Below are 16,419 nucleotides of genomic sequence, written 5' to 3' on the forward strand. Positions count from 1 at the left end.
TATCTTTCAGAAAATGATCATTATGAGAACTTATTCACAGATTTCTCTGATGTAGTACAGACACGATACATATACCTCCTATATCCTTTGCACATATTTTTCCCATTTTTATTTGATTTTGTTCTTAGGTTCCTAAAACTGTAATGCAAGTTTTTGAGTTTTCATGTCCATGAATTGATCATATTTTTTGCTTTGTTTGCACATCAATATTATGCATTTCTATAATAAACATGTTTTCTTTTCCAAGTGATTCAAACATGCTCTCAATTCTATTTCTTTAACAAAACCAACACCAAAGATTCAAACATGCTCTTATATGGGCGCAGCGTGTTGCCGTGCTTCTGCTTGCTAGTTTGTACTTCCTCTGTAAACTAATATAAAAGCACTTAAATCACTAAAGTAGTGATCTAAACGAAAAGTGGATTTGTAGCACCCGGGTGCTCCACACCCCTCAACAAACATTAAATTCAAAAATATACCGAGAAAATTTGAAAAAATATATGAGATTTTGGGACATCAAATTTGGATTCCCGATGTACTCCCGTATGAAATTTCGTGAAAAAAATACCAGCAAACGTATTCATGATAAAGAAGACAAAAAAATCTTATGTACAAAAAAAACCTGATTGGATGGAGTTTTGTTCGGACAATATTTCATTCGTCACGGATACGTTTTCTAGTATTCTTTTCATGAAATTTCACACGGGAATAGATTAAGAACCAAGGTTTGACATCACCAAATTTCAGATTTTTTGATATTTTTCACGTTGAATATTCGTACAGGGGTGTGAAGCATCAGAAGCTCCTGTGTATGGAGGGAATACAATTCGGCTCCTGCTCCAAGGTGTGAGACTTCTGCTTCGTGCAGAGTTTTTGCCGCCTGCAGGTACCAACTTGATGATGTCTGATGCATCCATTTTTTTTTCTCATGTTCGCAAATCTGAGGCTGCCGTGGCTGCCCTTTCGCGGGTGTATGCCATACTCAGCACGGGAGAAGGGCATAGTGGTTCGCTTTGCCTCTAATCGTCTTTCTCGTCCAGCGCCTTCATTCTCCCGTGCAAGATCGCTCCGTGGGTGGTGGCATATACATCAATCATGCGGCCAGCGGATTCTCATCTGTGGAAGCATGTTTAGCTCATGTGTTAGCTGAAGCTTGTATAAACTATAATGGTCTGTTTGTTTTTCTTTCTAATACGGATTGCATCCAGGAGTCTTTGTAACTTTGTTGCTTAATCAGAAAAAACGCCGACGCTCACTTAAAAAAGGCATATCAACTCTTTGCAAACTTCTCAAATATGTTACGCAATAGTTCACTGTACAAATTATACAACAAGAGCTCTTTGGAGCTGCGAGTTTAACTGTCCCATGGGTGTTCCCTCTCTGACTGTAAAGGAAAAAAACCTGAACCCCACTGGATCTTGGAGGGGAACAAGCAAAAGCCGGAAAAAACATGATTTACTCATCAGTCGTTACACGTACCTTCTTCCCGTGGTTAGCATTCGCACTGGAACGTGGAGCTCGGAATACATCTGTTATCGGGGGCGATCTTTCGAACACCTATCTCACCGACTGCTCGGACTGCTTGAGGGGATATATGTATTCTGTCCATCAGGTTTACCTTGGGTGCCTCGAGAATCGCCTTTGGGGGTGACAATGCCCACTGCATTGCCCAAATAGCAAGAGGCCGCATGTATACCAGCGACCTGTAATGCCCATCTGTGGTCCATCCTTCCGGTGTTTGGAACCAATACCTGCAGTACCACAGGAAACTCAAGTCAGCTATAGCCAATATTCTTTGTTAAGAACATACGGTTTGGCACGCACATTGATGTTACAAATTGCTGGTACAAAGTAACAGCTACCAACACTAGATATATTATTATGGACTTTTTCTTTTCTTTTCAAAAAGAGGGTAAAAACGCCGACCTCTGAGATAGATTATTGTGGATAGCAGCACAAAGCAAGCAGTAATAGAATGATGAAACAAACGGTATCTGAGCTTATGATTATGAAGGTGAAAGACTGCCAAACAATGTGAATGGCAACACTTACCCGTATCCATCTTCTGACCAGCCGGCAAGAAATATTCCTTCTGCAGTGATAAAACCTTGATGCTCCATCCCATGGAGTAGCATGTTTGCAGCAACACCGTATGTAACACCAGTCCAGATTTCCCGAGACTGCATGCATGTCTCATCCACCTTTCCCTTAGGAGTCATGCCATTTACAGCTCCCATCCGTCCTCCTTTTACCTTCATGACATTGAATTCAAATATTTTCTGCAGCGCACTTCTTATTTTGTGCTCATCAAAAATTGGGGGCAAGCCTGACGATGCGGCATACCACTGTCCTGCAAGCTGATCAGCCTGAATGGACCGGCTATTGCTGCTTGTACCACTGTCATAATTGAAATAAGATCCATTCCATAACTTCGCCTCGTACACTGCTTTAGCTTTCATAAACTTCAGCTTGTACTTTTCAGCGTATGGACGATCCCCAAGGCGATGAGCCATTGTAGCAGCAGCTTGAAGTGCAGCAAGCCAGAGGCCACCACAGTAGGCACTGATCCCGTGAACAGTCCAAGCATCATAGGTTTGATCAGGAAATCCATCATTCTCAATGAGACCATCACAATCGCGATCAAACTGATCCATGTAGTCCATTGCTGCACAGACTGCAGGCCATACATCTCTACCAAATGTCATATCACCTGTGGCAGCAAAGTCTCTGTACACCTGGAGTACAAACTTGGGATTTAGATCTTTCCATTTGCTTGTATCATGTATATTGTAGGCATTCATTTCGTGCCATGGATCATGTGTTCCTAGGTCATGAGGAACAGCACCTTTGACTTTACGGATTCCTGAGGTGCCATCAGCCAAAAATTTTACTCTCCGCCGATCTTCATACAGAACAGCATCAGCAAAATCGCGTTGAATACTCAGCTCTATCTTGGGGAATAAATCAAGGAGAGCAAAAGAAGCATAGAAATGCACATCATACGTGTTCCACATGATGTATTCCACTCCCTCCAGGTACAAGAATTTACCGACATTTTCAGGGCCATCCTTGGAAAGTAGATAAGGAATCGGTTCCTGCGACCTAAGTCCACTGGTTTGTTCAGGCATCTGTGATCCATGAACTGCTGCATACATTGACACGCTTCGCTCTTCACCATTAGGCAGGTCATCTCCATCATTGACTTGCTCTGCTGCTGGCTTGACATGGTTATCTTTAACTGATTCTGATTTAGTGCCCTTCTTTGAATGTTTATGTTGGTAAGCAGGACTTGTTTCACTAAACGCTGGAGGTTGACCATCTACATCATCAGAAGGAAAGAACATATATATAAGGATGGGTACTACACATGGAATGGCAGTAGGTGCTAAAAAGGAACTCTGGCAATTGCAATGTAACTTTGAGAATACAAAGAATAATGCAACACAAAAGTAGGAGGAAACTATCCTCGTGACCGTAGTTTAAAGGGAAGACCAGAACAGTGAGTGAACCGGTCGAGAGACTGACTCAATTGTTCGCTGGTCGGATCGCCGGCTAGGATGGTTCAATGCGGATAAAACCATCATATTTTCGTTGATATTTAAGCTAGTTCTAGAAAAAACTCAGGTTGCATGGGTACAAATAAATACAAGTAGTACTTCACCAATAAATCACAAAACCAGCTCAGCCCAATTGCTCTTTGATCTTCAGCAGGATGTGCTTGCAGGTGGATTAAGGTCCAGAGTTCGATCCCCGCCTGATATACATCGTTCAACTTTTTAAGGTTTTCTGCCAAAATAGTCTTTTAATCTTATTGAACCGGACAAGATGTTGGTTCTGGTTTTTCAGTCGGAACGCCTGCCCGGTTCAGTTTTTTAAACTACGCTCGTGACATCCAGTTCTTATACTATGCTAGGCATAAAACCATTGGAAAGTATTGATACGACATACCTGTCCAAACAGTTCCCCCAGCAACCAGAAAATAAAGCTCGTTAAAAAGGGTGAACTTGTACCTGCAGATAAGACTTTCACTAGTCAAGATTTAGTTTTTGTGTAAGAGGAAGTTAAGACATCAGCTATCATTGTCTGAAGAAACAAAAATATATTATTGAGACTGAAGTATAGAGCTCCAATGGTCAAATAAATTATTGCGTTCAACCCATGCATAACAACACCCAGGTAGGGATCAGCAGGCCGCTACATGAATTAGAATAAGCTTACAGAATGAGTTAGATGCACTCAACAATGGTAACAGACAAAGGTCGAAACAATCATATGCTGATGCCTAGAAGAATAGAGGAATGATAAGACAAATCTGCCAGATGACCTGTGTGTGGGATTGGGTACATATAGGTTTAAGTGAGAGTTGAGAGAATAACTAGGAGAGAACACGTTGATTCTTCTTGCTTGTCTCAAAACATAAACTAACGGCAGCCTTATATATAGTGAATGTCCATGCCCTTGACTCTCCTGGTCATGGTTCTAAATATTGTGTGTCTCAGTCAATATTGCAGTATCGGTTGGCTGCCGATATTGTGCATCGGCCGATACATCCTTTATCTCAGCCACAATATCGGTCACATTTGCCAATATCCAGTCATACCACTCCTTTGGGGCCAAACTGACACAAGTCCAATATCCAATGTTTTGAACCTTGCTCCTAACACGATACGATTAGACTTATAAGACCTCTTATGCAATTATATAATTTCCCAATGGTCTCTCCTCTTTCCTGTTTACCTGCTGCTGCAACTCCTTGCAGAACACTGAGGACCATACCTCCGGACGGAGGGAGTTATCTACAAAGTTTAGACTTGACCTTTTTTTAAATAATTAAGCAAGTTATAAAGTTACACCGGAACATGCTTTAGAGGTGCAAATGCACAGCTTTATGATAATAACTATATAGAAGCACAGCAGGAGACAAAGCTTATACCATTCTGGGAGTTTTTCATCCTTGAGTATGGGGTCTTGCCACTTCTCGATCTCTTCTTCCCAAAGTCTATATTCTGCAAAGCAAGGAAGGATCATACAGCAGCATATCCAAAGGCAAATAATTAATTGATAAGTGAATCAGTAATGCAAGGACCAATACTGCACCTATCACAGCAACACTACAACAGTTCTGTTGTCAATCTATAGCCGGATATTCAATCCAACTATGAATTACTACACTGCACTTAAAAGTCTAGCAAGTGACAAGAAGCATACTTGTTAAGGCATCATGTACCAAATTAATAGATGATGATCTTTCAGAAGTTCCATAAAATTCGGTGTACCTCCTGCAACATGAGAAAATATATGAGTTATCTCTCATGATTAGGTATTACAGCATACTGACAGTTCGTTGCACATGAACTAACAGATTCACTTGTTAGGTACCACCGTACTGACTCTGTATTCCTTCATACAACCCCATAAAAACAAAAAAGGAAAGGCGTCTGATGTATTCAATGTGAACATACAACTAAAAAATGGGTACTCCAATGAAACATTTGACCATGTTGTAAGTGTTGCTTTATAAGTAAAACTTTGTAGATAGATGGCTAGCAGAATGTACATAGAATTGACAAAGGTGTTTTCCCTTTTGTTGAAGCAAAAGAACACTCACCTGTTATATGTGCACCCCTTCTGAAACTTCACTTTAGGTGAGGACCAAGCCAAAGCAAATGCCACAGTACACCTACCATGTGGCTCCACCCAAGTAGATGCCGAGACAGCCGCACAAAGTGTCTCCCCTGAAGAAGAAGGCATACTACAACCAGCATCGAAATTTTCCCGACTGAAGTGGCCATCCTGAGGAATAAGGTAGAAAAATGGAACAGAATAAAAATATTAGCTTCAGACAGATATATAATATGTTACTAGTGTAAATACGAGAACAAATCAAGAGATAAATGGTATGAAAAATCAGCCACCACACTGCAACATTGGAAGAAAGAGGTATCAGCGATTTACCTTTGACATGGTATCCCACATTTCCTTCGCCGAAACATGGTTCTCTCCAGAAAGACCAAAAACAGGCAAGACTGTCACGCTCACATTCTGAGTTTCGCAGGCAGCAATAGAGAAAGTAACTGGAGGATTATCCTTTGCTGTTCTGCAACATACACCAGCTTGTCATCATGCAGATGAACAACATAATGCAAAAGAATTCATCAAGTTGATGTCATTATTTGAAAGCAGAGGGTTTGGAACTCACTTGTGATGCAAAAGCACTCCCGACACTCCGTCATCCCCACTGATAACAGTAACGCGATCATACAATTGAGTATCAATGTTCCAGAGGGCCAACAGACACACAAAGGTATATTAACAGATCTACTTACATGAAGGGTTCATTGAAGTGGCCTCCTGAATGATGAGAAAAACCTCCAATGGAATTCTGTATTTGATAAGATATGTCACTAAAAGCTCATCCAATTTTCGCACTCTCAGTCCTACTAACAAATTAAAGATCAAATAATAGTTGAGTGTAAAGTTCTGAGATTTCAATAATTGTATCTTCGGAAACAGTTTTTAACTCCTTTTTAAGGGATAGAACCTACAGCAAACAGTCATTTATCCGTTCCTCTACACCAGGAATAATAATGAAAAATGCATAACCCTCAGTTTTGGTATTTCTTTAGTTGTAGCAGCTACACAATCAGTTATCTATGTATTACTACACACACCAAACTCTACAAATATATGATACGCATAATTGTGGTTATTCTAAAAAAAGAATTCTACAAAAACATCTGCCTCCCGCACAGACTTGATTTCAAATGAACATCAAGCACTTCTGATCCTGAACCTCAGGAGCAGAATGTTAGGGTATTTATCAAGATGCGCCATGATGTAAGGGACAGCAGTTACTACTGGAGATGTCTACCAGTTTTTATATTCAAAAATGGCTCTGCCAGCGATAATACTGTTGCATGAGTAAAGGTGTACATAAGCTTTAGTTGTATGCTTACCGCCCATGTCATCAACAGGCTCACTTTTGCACGGTCTCTCCCGGTATTCACCAGCTATAATAAATATAACAAAAAGAAGGAATGTTGGTAAATATATCAGATAGAAAAGGTTTATTTGTATTAATACTAGCATCTCCACATGTAAAACATATATGAAACTCAACTGGAACTCATGTATGCAATATCACTATTCATTTAACTGCAATGATGCGACGTCCCAAAATTTTCAAAACCACAGCTGTAACTGGAGATGCTTTTGTATCTATTATATTCTGAAACATTGGCGTTGATCCTGTGATGGAAGTGATACTTCAATGTGGACAGACCATATCAAAACTCTACTATCAAGGGAATATCTTATCTGAAGTTGCCCTATTAAGTTTGACAACGTCTTTCAAGTATAACATATAGGGAAATAGAACATAAGAGGCTATGTGAATAGATCTACTGCAGTCTGCAGGTACCAATTTAGAATAAAACAATTGAGCAAGTCACGTACAGTGTACACAAACACAGATGCCGGAAGACTGCTATCCTTGTAATCATGAGGAATGAATGGTGATATCTGGCGGCATGAGATTTTAAGGTCTGGATCTGGCTCACCTGCATTCATGGGAAATTCACAATCTTTAGTTTAGAGCATGTCTCTCAGCAATCAAGAAATGCCATACAAAGTTTATAATAGCAAAGCTGGGGAGTGAATTATATTCATTCTACAATCAACACATAAGCTGGCTTGGCAACATTACACTGAAGTGCAACAGCGCACTGGTAAACAAACTTCCCAATAAAATAAAATTAATGGTACAAAGTTGGAAAACGTGTGTGCCCACAGTTCCATAGTGCCATACCATCGTAAATAGTCCAGGCCCTAGGAAACAATGCATGGTAGGTAGAGTGTTGACCGCTCAGGTTCCAGTCCCATGATGAAATTCCAGAGTCACTACATTTCCTGAAACCATCAAAGGCATCAAGCCATCAACAAAGTGTACTTTCTTCTGTGGAGGACATAACATTACAAAACAAAATCTAGACTACACAAATTGGTGGAGGTTCATTAAGCGAGCCATGCTGCTTCCACATGATTATCTTGTATAACCAAACAGCACACAATTGCAATAACGATATCCTGTATCACAAACTAGAGCAATTTTACTTTCAATGTTTGTGCGACATCCTTGGCACTTGAATAACAGACTACATAAATTAAATGCAACCAACTGATGCAGATTGTACAAGTTGATCTGCCCACATAAATTCCATAAGGAGATAAGAAGAGAGTCCAGGCAAACCAGAAGAATAGATGCAAGAAGGCAGAGTACAAACTGGTTTGGCTAGGAAGTGATTGCGAACAACATTGAAAAAAAAGAAACAAAAATTTCAGTCTGGACTCTTGAAAGGCAAACAAGATGTGTACATGCTGAAGCTAAATCAAATGATCAAAAATTTCAGTCTGGATCCGCAAAGGATTGCAAAATTACGGTTTGCTCATTAGTCATGGCTAGTAAGCTCGAACCAAATAAACCAGGCTAAAAACTTACTTTAAGCCTTCATGGTGTCCAGGAGCCAATACCGATGAGTATTTTTTATTCCCACTATCTCGTGATACAAATATCTGAAAGAGCATAATATTTAGGAGGAATCAATATAACAATGTTGTGAGAGAAATTGATACAGTGATACTGGACAGAGACTAAAGTAAAAGGCTGAATGTATAGATGGTGTATGTTTACATGCCAAAACACACATAAAATACAAGCCTGCTCACAAATGTAGAACAACAAAATGGAAAGTTCATTTTTCAGCAACTAATAAGGAATCTGCACAAGAATCCTGTCGATGTACAGCCATTAAAATACATGGAAAATTGATGTCATCTTATATCTACATTTATCCCCCAGAACTGCTAGCACCAACCAATTTCACAGTTGAGCACAGTAGCAACAACACAAGAAGTATGTAATAATAAACTAAATGTCATTAGCTAGCAACAAAGATAAGATGGAAGCATTACAGAAAACTGGTTCTCCATGACCGGCGAATTCTCACACAAACCAGGAATGATGTGCCAATTCTTAAACTCTCCCCTGAATCCTCTTGAAATGCTACCACTCCTGCGAACGCAATCTACTAATATTAAAATCTAAAGCCTACATGATGTGAACACAAATGAAGGAGATCACAGACAGAAACAACAGTCCAGGAAGTCATACCCCATCCCTCCGAGCGGCACACCCTGCGAAGCCGACGGCTTACATCTCTCTCTTGTAAACGGATCAATAGGAGCTTTCTGCAAAAGCACAAATGCAGGCCCCATTCTGTTACCACACAATCTTCCACTGCAATACTACACAGTTTTTTGAAATGAATATGTGCTAGAGAATATTACCCTTCCATGGGAAGCCTCCTCACGGACATATGACCAAAGCCTCACCCCGAGGGTCATCTGATAAATTTGGATTGCAAGAAAAAATTAGCAGCTACGGCAACAAATTGAACGAGCGACAGAAAACAAACGCCACAATGACCCCACAAGCTACTTATGGAAACCAATCCTTGCAACATACCATCTTCATTGCTTCCATGAAGGTGACGCTGAATTCCTTGAGTATGTTCGCGTGACTGTTGAGCCTCCTCCGCCATGCCTGCTCCGGCGGCGACCCGCCGTCCAAGTCCAACTGCAAAAAATTCCAGCACCACACGATAACATCAGTACACCACACCGGTGCCACACACACCACAGCTCAAACGAGGCACCAAAACAGCGAATGAGAAAACAAAATTCGCCGTGCTTGAGACGCGAGCTCAACTCACCAGTTGCAGGGCGGTCCGGCCCACATACTCCTCCGGCGGCCACGAATTCTTACGGCAGTGGAATAGGTGGCCGCTCACCATCTCCGCTCACCCTCCAATGCCACAGCCTCCTCCTCACCCCCCGCGCGATCCGTCGCAGGCCCCGGCCGCCTAGCAGAGGCCCGAACCGGAGGCCGAGGCGGAACCAGGAGATCCACAGGTGGCAGGCCGCCTCATGAGCTCCTCCGAGCGCGTGGATCCGAGCCCCCGGCGCTGCTCTTCGCAGAGACTCCGCGCCTCGATCCGCCGCCGCCGGCGACGGCCGTCCTCTTGGAATCGATCCGGCACGGCCGCTAACGAGGGCCCGCGCGCGCTGGCTCGATTGGACCTAGTCTGATCGAAGCGAAACCCTGGGATGGAATTTGCGCGCTTGCTCGCTCGAGGTCCACTTTTTGCTGCTGCTAAGCTGTGTTGGCGGGTGTGGTGGGAGAAGCGCAGCTGCGAGGAAGATGACGGGGAGGGGAAGTGGAGGCTGAACTTTTCGAGAGGGGGAGGAAGGAACGAAGGTGGCTACGTATGTACCCGCCGGTATGCGCTTATGTGGGGTGGTGATAGCAGTTATCCATCGGGAAAAAACTTGATGTGTCCATCAGCAAATATAAAATTTGTAAAAGTCCCCGAAGCACTTTATTTAAATTCCCCATATTTCTCTGATCCCATAGAAATAACTATGTTGGTACAAATCTCTTCTCTATCTTGATTTTATTCAAATTTCTGTTTAATTAAAAAAAAAAGGGAGTCCAATGAGCCCAACAACAATGCTCAGCCTAAACTTTCGAGGTCGGTTGGCCTACCAACCCCCGTTAACCCTAGAGCGAGGGAGACCGATCCCCACATTCCCCCTCTCTCGTCTCTCCCTCGGCCCCCTCCAGGGTCATCAGTTCGTCACCGCACGCACACGCACACAGGGACGGGGGAGCACCCCGCACCTTGCCTCGCGGCCAGTCCCGCCGCCGCCAGCGCCTCCTCCTCCGCACCTCCCTCTTGCTCCTCTTCTCCGCCGCCCAAACCTCTTGCTCCTCTTCTCTGCCGCCCAAACCTCCTCCTTGTTCCATTTCTTTGAGTACTCTTCTTTCGGCATCTGGGATGCGAGAGCAGTGACTGCTTTCTTTGATCTTTCTTTGATTTCGTCGGTCTTTGATAATCGATTCCTGACTCGCTTTCTTTAATTTCTTTGATCTTTGATAATCGATTCCTGATTTGTGGCGTTGCAATCTGCTCTTCTTTATTCGTCATGTCGGCTTTCTTTAATCGATTATTCGATCCATCGTTTCCTTCCCTCTTGTGAATAAGAGTATTCACTATGCCTCATCCTCCTTACCTCTGAATATTCACTATGCCTCATCCGCGCCACCTCTGCTTCCTGATTTCTATGGTCGCTTGTTGAATCATCAATGTGTACCTATATGAACCGGTGAGATTAGGTGTAAAGAAGCGATGTGGTATTATCATTTAGCCGAAATTATATAAATTTTTTGGCATGATCCTAGGAAGGCAAGCAGAAAGCCCATCGGCACATGAGGCCCAGTACGGGCGGCGTAGGACGCAGCACGAAGCATAAATACAAAACATTTTATTTTCCACTTATTTACTGGACTAACGGTTAATTACTTAAAACCACAGGGGGCATTTTGCAAAATTACTGGTACAATGAAATCTCAGAGGGAAAACTCAATTCACAACATGATAGAGAGGGGAAAACATCATATGATCCGACTATATTAACAAAGCCCGCGATACATCAAGATCGTGACATTTCAAGAACACGAGAGAGAGATTAAACACATAGCTACTGGTAAAAACCCTCAGCCCCGAGGGTGGACTACTCCCTCCTCATCATGGTGGCTGCCGGGATGATGAAGATGGTCACCGGTGATGATCTCCCTCTCCGGCAGGGTGCCAGAACGGGGTCTAGATTGGTTTTCATGGATACAGAGGCTTGCGGCGGCGGAACTTCCAATCTAGGGTCTCCGCGAGGGTTTTTGGAATATTTGACGATTTATAGGGCGAAGAGGGGGTACGGGAGGCCACCGAGGTGAGCACAACCCACCAGGGCGCGCCTGGGCCCCCAGGCAGGCCCTAGTGGGTTGTGCGCCCCTCGGGGCACCCCCCAGGTGCTGCTCTGGCCCATTGGATGTCTTCTGGTCCATAAAAAATTCACAAAAAGTTTCGCAGTGTTTGGACTCCGTTTGATACTGATTTCCTGCGATGTAAAAAACAAGCAAAAAACAACAAGTGGCACTGGACACTGGGTCAATAGGTTAGTCCCAAAAAATGATATAAATTTGCTATAAAATGATTGTAAAACATCCAAGAATGATAATATAACAGCATGAATACTTCATAAATTATAGATACGTTGGAGACGTATCAGCATCCTCAAGCTTAATTCCTACTCGTCCTTGAGTAGGTAAATGATAAAAGAAATAATTTATGAAGTGTGAATGCTAGCAAAGTGCACAAGTTTGATCAATGATAATTTCAATCACTTTCCCTAGCATCACAACAACAACTCTTTCTCATAAAACTCATCATGACAAAGTAGCAACCAATTCACATGTTAAGGTTCAAACAATTAATTCTCTTGAAACTCAACAATCTATATTCTTAGTCACCGCATATACATGAGCTCCACATACTCAACCATCATATATTCTTCTATGATTGCTAACACTCACCGCATACACATGAGCAAAACGTTTCAACCGGACACATAGAAATATATGGGCTTATAATTTCGCCTCCCAACGTAGTCACCTCAAGGGTGATGTCAACAATAATAACTCATGCTACCCATATCCAACTGGATATGTGTGCCTAGATATTTCCTCACCACATGATGCTTGCCAAAAGAGAAAAATAAAAAGGAATAGAGAGAAAAACCTTGACTCTTGCATGAAAATAAATACATAAAAGTAAAAGGTATGCCCTTCGCAGAGGGAACCAGAGGTTGCCATGCACTTTTTGCTTGTATGCTCAATCCCTTAGTGCAAAAGAACATCACGTTATATTGCCCCTTATGATAGCAACCTTTATTATGCAGTCTGTCGCTTTTATTCTTTGCCATCACAAGTTTGTACAACGCTCAATTTTCTCTTACACTAAATGATCTAACACTTTTAGAAGCAATTTTTATTGCCTTATTGCACCGATGACAACTTACTTGAAGGATCTTACTCAATCCTTAGGTAGGTATGGTGGACTCTTGAAAATAAGATTTGGGTTTAAGGGTTTTTGGATGCACAAGTAGTATCTCTACTTTGTGCGGAATTTTTGGCTAGCAAAGGTGGGGGGCAAGCACCACATGTTGAAGGATCTATGACAATATAACTTCTATGTGAATATGAACAAACATAAATTATTACGTTGTCTTCCTTGTCCAACGTCAACAATCTTGGTATATAATATTTTGATGGGGTCTCACAATCACAAAAGATTTCCAAGATAGTGTATTTGCATGTGAAATTTCTCTTCCTTATAGTAATCATTCAGGAATTGCTTGTATGACCAATATTGTGATTGTCAAGCTTCAAAAGACTTCACTTTCTAAACCCAATATGAAGCTACCACTAGGCATGATATGAACATATAATTTCAACTTCATGATATTCAATCCATTCAACAATTTACTCATAGGATATAAGTGAAGCACAAGAGTAAATGACAAACTACTCCCAAAAAAAGATATAAGTGAAGATCAAGCGAGTAGTTATGTAAATGGGTGGCTATTTGAGGACTCTCTATTATTTAAAAGTTTGAGATCTAAGTATTTTATTAAAACAGCAAGCAAAACAAAACAAAATGGCATTCCAGGAATAGCACACATCATGTGAAGAAGCAAAAACTTAGGCTCAACCGATACTAACCGATAATTGTTGAAGAAGAAAGGTGGGATGCCTACCGGGGCATCCCCAAGCTTAGATGCTTGATACTTCTTGAAATACTATCTTGGGGTGCCTTGGGCATCCCCAAGCTTGAGCTTTTGTGTCTCCTTAATTCCTCTCATATCACGGTTTTCCTAAATCTCAAAAACTTCATCCACACAAAACTCAACAAGAACTCGTGAGATAAGTTAGTATAAATCAATGCAAAACCTTATCATTCTCTGCTGTAGCAAATCACCAAAATTATTATTCAACATTTCATACTAAATGCCTCTGCATATTCAATACTCCTATCCTCAAATAGAATCATTAAACAAGCAAACATATGCAAACAATGCAAACATAACAGCAATCTTCCAAAACAGTACAGTCTGTAAAGAATGCAAGAGTATCAATACTTCTTTAACTCCAAAAATTATAAAAATTTACCACACTGTAGAAAATTTATCAGAGAATATTGTGCAAAAAGTTTCAACATTTTATCACATTCTGATTTTTCTCGGGAATTTTTGCAATATCGATAAACTTTCTGTTTTGAAACAGCAACTCATATACTTGCAAGATAAGCATGGTAAAGGCTATACTTTGCCACTTTTATTGAAATAAAAGATGCAAAACATTATTCTAAATAACAGCAAGCAAGTCCTAACAAAATAAAACAATGCTCCAAGCAAGACACATATCATGTGACGAATAAAAATATATCCTCAAGTAAGGCTACCGATATTGTTGGAGACGAAAGAGGGGATGCCTTCCGGGACATCCCCAAGCTTAGTTGCTTAGATATTCCTTGAATATTACCATGTGCTGCCTTGGGAATCCCTAAGCTTAGGGTCTTGTCACTCCTTATTCTCCTCATATCGACATCTCACCCAAAACTTGAAAACTTCAATCACACAAAACTTAGCGGAACTTTGTGAGATGGGTTAGTATGATAAAGAGCAAACCATTTCACTTTGGTACTGTCAAAGACAAGATTCATAATTGTTTCCACACAATGCCCACTGTAGCATATCCTTTCCATAATTTATATTGAGCAATATAAGCTATAGAAACTAGGAAACAAGCAAACTATGCATTGAAAACATAATCTGTCAAAAACAGAACAGTCTGTAGTAATCTGTACTCCAACCATACTTCTGCTACTCCAAAAATTCTGAAAAATTAGGACAACGTAGAGAATTTGTATATCTATCACCTGTAAAAAAAATTCAGATCAAAAGCACATTCCAGTGAATTTTCAAAATTCCTGGACTGAGCGCAAAAGTTTCTGTTTTTGCACAGATTCGAGTCAACTATCATCCACACTATCCCAAAAGCTTTACTTGGCACTTTATTGAAACAAAAGCAATAAAACATGATTACTACATTAGCATAATCATGTGAACACACAAAAACAGTAGGTAAAATGTTGGGGAACGCAATAATTTCAAAAAAAATCCTACGCACACGCAAGATCCATCTAGGTGATGCATACAACGAGAGGGAAGAGTGTTGTCCACATACCCTCGTAGAACGAAAGCGGAACCGTTATGACAACGCGGTTGATGTAGTCGTACGTCTTCATGATCCGACCGATCCTAGTACCGAAAGTACGGCGCCTCCGTGATCTGCACACGTTCAGCTCGGTGACGTCCCACGAACTCTAGATCCAGCTGAGTGTCGAGGGAGAGCTTCGTCAGCACGACGGCGTGATGACGGTGATGATGAAGTTACTGACGCAGGGCTTCGCCTAAGCACTACAACGATATGACCGAGGAGGAAATCTGTGGAGGGGGGCACTGCACACGGCTAAACAATCAACTTGTGTGTCTATGGGGTGCCCCCTGTTGGGGAACGTAGTAATTTCAAAAATTTACTATGCACACGCAAGATCATGGTGATGCATAGCAACGAGAGGGGAGAGTGTTGTCTACGTACCCTCGTAGACCATAAGCGGAAGCGTTATATCAACGCAGTTGATGTAGTCGTACGTCTTCACGATCCGACCGATCCAAGTACCGAAAGCACGGCACCTCTGAGTTCTGCACACGTTCGGCTCGGTGACGTCCTCGCCTTCTCGATCCAGCAAGAGGGGCGAAGTAGTAGATGAGTTCCGGCAGCACGACGGCGTGGTGACGGTGTTGGTGAAGAACAATCTCCGCAGGGCTTCGCCTAAGCACTACGAAAACTATGACGGAGGATAAACTAGAGGAGACGGGGTTGCCGGCACACGGCTTGGTGTTTCTTGATCTGTCTTGGGTGCTAGCCCTACCCCTCTATTTATATGTTGAGCCTCGGGGTCGAAACTTGGAGTAAAAGCCTCCACAAAGTCGGTTTCACCTGAAAGGCAGGAGTCCTTCTCGGACTCCAGGGCCAGACGCCAGGGTTCCCGGCGTCTGGACCTAGACGCCAAGGACCCTGGCGTCTGGCCCCTGGACTCCGCAAAACTTCCTTTTGCGCTTTCCAAAAACCTCGTGGGCTTTCCCCTTTGGCCCAAATAAAGTGTTCTCACGCCCAAACATTTCGGGAAACATCCGGAACCCCTTCCGATGGATTCCGGAACCTTTTCGGAGATCAAACACTACTATCCACATATCAATCTTTACTTCCAGACCATTCTGGAGTTCCTCGTCATATCCGTGATCTCATCCAAAACTCCGAACAACATTCGGTCACCAACATACATAACTCATAGTACTATATCGTCAACGAACGTTTAAGCGTGCGGACCCTACGGGTTCGAG

The 16,419-nt window shown here is 42.0% G+C and overlaps 1 protein-coding gene across 2 annotated transcripts; it reads right to left on the minus strand.

The window, feature by feature from the left end:
- Positions 1-499: 499 nt before the first annotated feature.
- On the minus strand, positions 500-10,316 carry LOC123181018 (non-lysosomal glucosylceramidase). 2 transcript variants are annotated; one of them, XM_044593227.1, is made up of 19 exons: positions 9,771-10,316; positions 9,524-9,634; positions 9,346-9,402; positions 9,170-9,246; positions 8,971-9,070; positions 8,498-8,571; positions 7,808-7,908; positions 7,456-7,559; positions 6,957-7,010; positions 6,327-6,382; positions 6,200-6,238; positions 5,956-6,097; positions 5,609-5,793; positions 5,209-5,279; positions 4,934-5,006; positions 3,949-4,010; positions 2,053-3,319; positions 1,480-1,751; positions 500-1,116 (listed from the first exon to the last, which is right to left on the minus strand). In XM_044593227.1, the coding sequence occupies exons 1-18, from the start codon at positions 9,849-9,851 to the stop codon at positions 1,493-1,495; spliced, it is 2,913 nt and encodes a 970-aa protein (XP_044449162.1). In that variant the 5' UTR covers positions 9,852-10,316; the 3' UTR covers positions 500-1,116; positions 1,480-1,492. The 2 variants fall into 2 exon arrangements, with proteins under 2 accessions (XP_044449162.1, XP_044449161.1); XM_044593226.1 differs by lacking the exon at positions 500-1,116 and having other exon boundaries at positions 1,257-1,751; positions 9,771-10,315.
- Between the last annotated feature and the right edge of the window lie 6,103 nt (positions 10,317-16,419).

The sequence above is a fragment of the Triticum aestivum genome, chromosome 1D, assembly GCF_018294505.1.
Source record: "Triticum aestivum cultivar Chinese Spring chromosome 1D, IWGSC CS RefSeq v2.1, whole genome shotgun sequence".
In the NCBI taxonomy this organism is placed as follows: domain Eukaryota; kingdom Viridiplantae; phylum Streptophyta; class Magnoliopsida; order Poales; family Poaceae; genus Triticum; species Triticum aestivum.

Excerpts from the sequence above, each read along its gene's own strand:
- LOC123181018 (XM_044593227.1), bottom strand. The coding sequence starts at position 9,851 with ATGGTGAGCGGCCACCTATTCCACTGCCGTAAGAATTCGTGGCCGCCG. Across the intron at positions 9,247-9,345 it reads AGGAGGCTTCCCATGGAAGG|AAAGCTCCTATTGATCCGTT; the intron begins GTAATATTCTCT and ends GTGCTTTTGCAG. Across the intron at positions 7,011-7,455 it reads CATCTGTGTTTGTGTACACT|CTGGTGAATACCGGGAGAGA; the intron begins GTACGTGACTTG and ends TATTTATTATAG.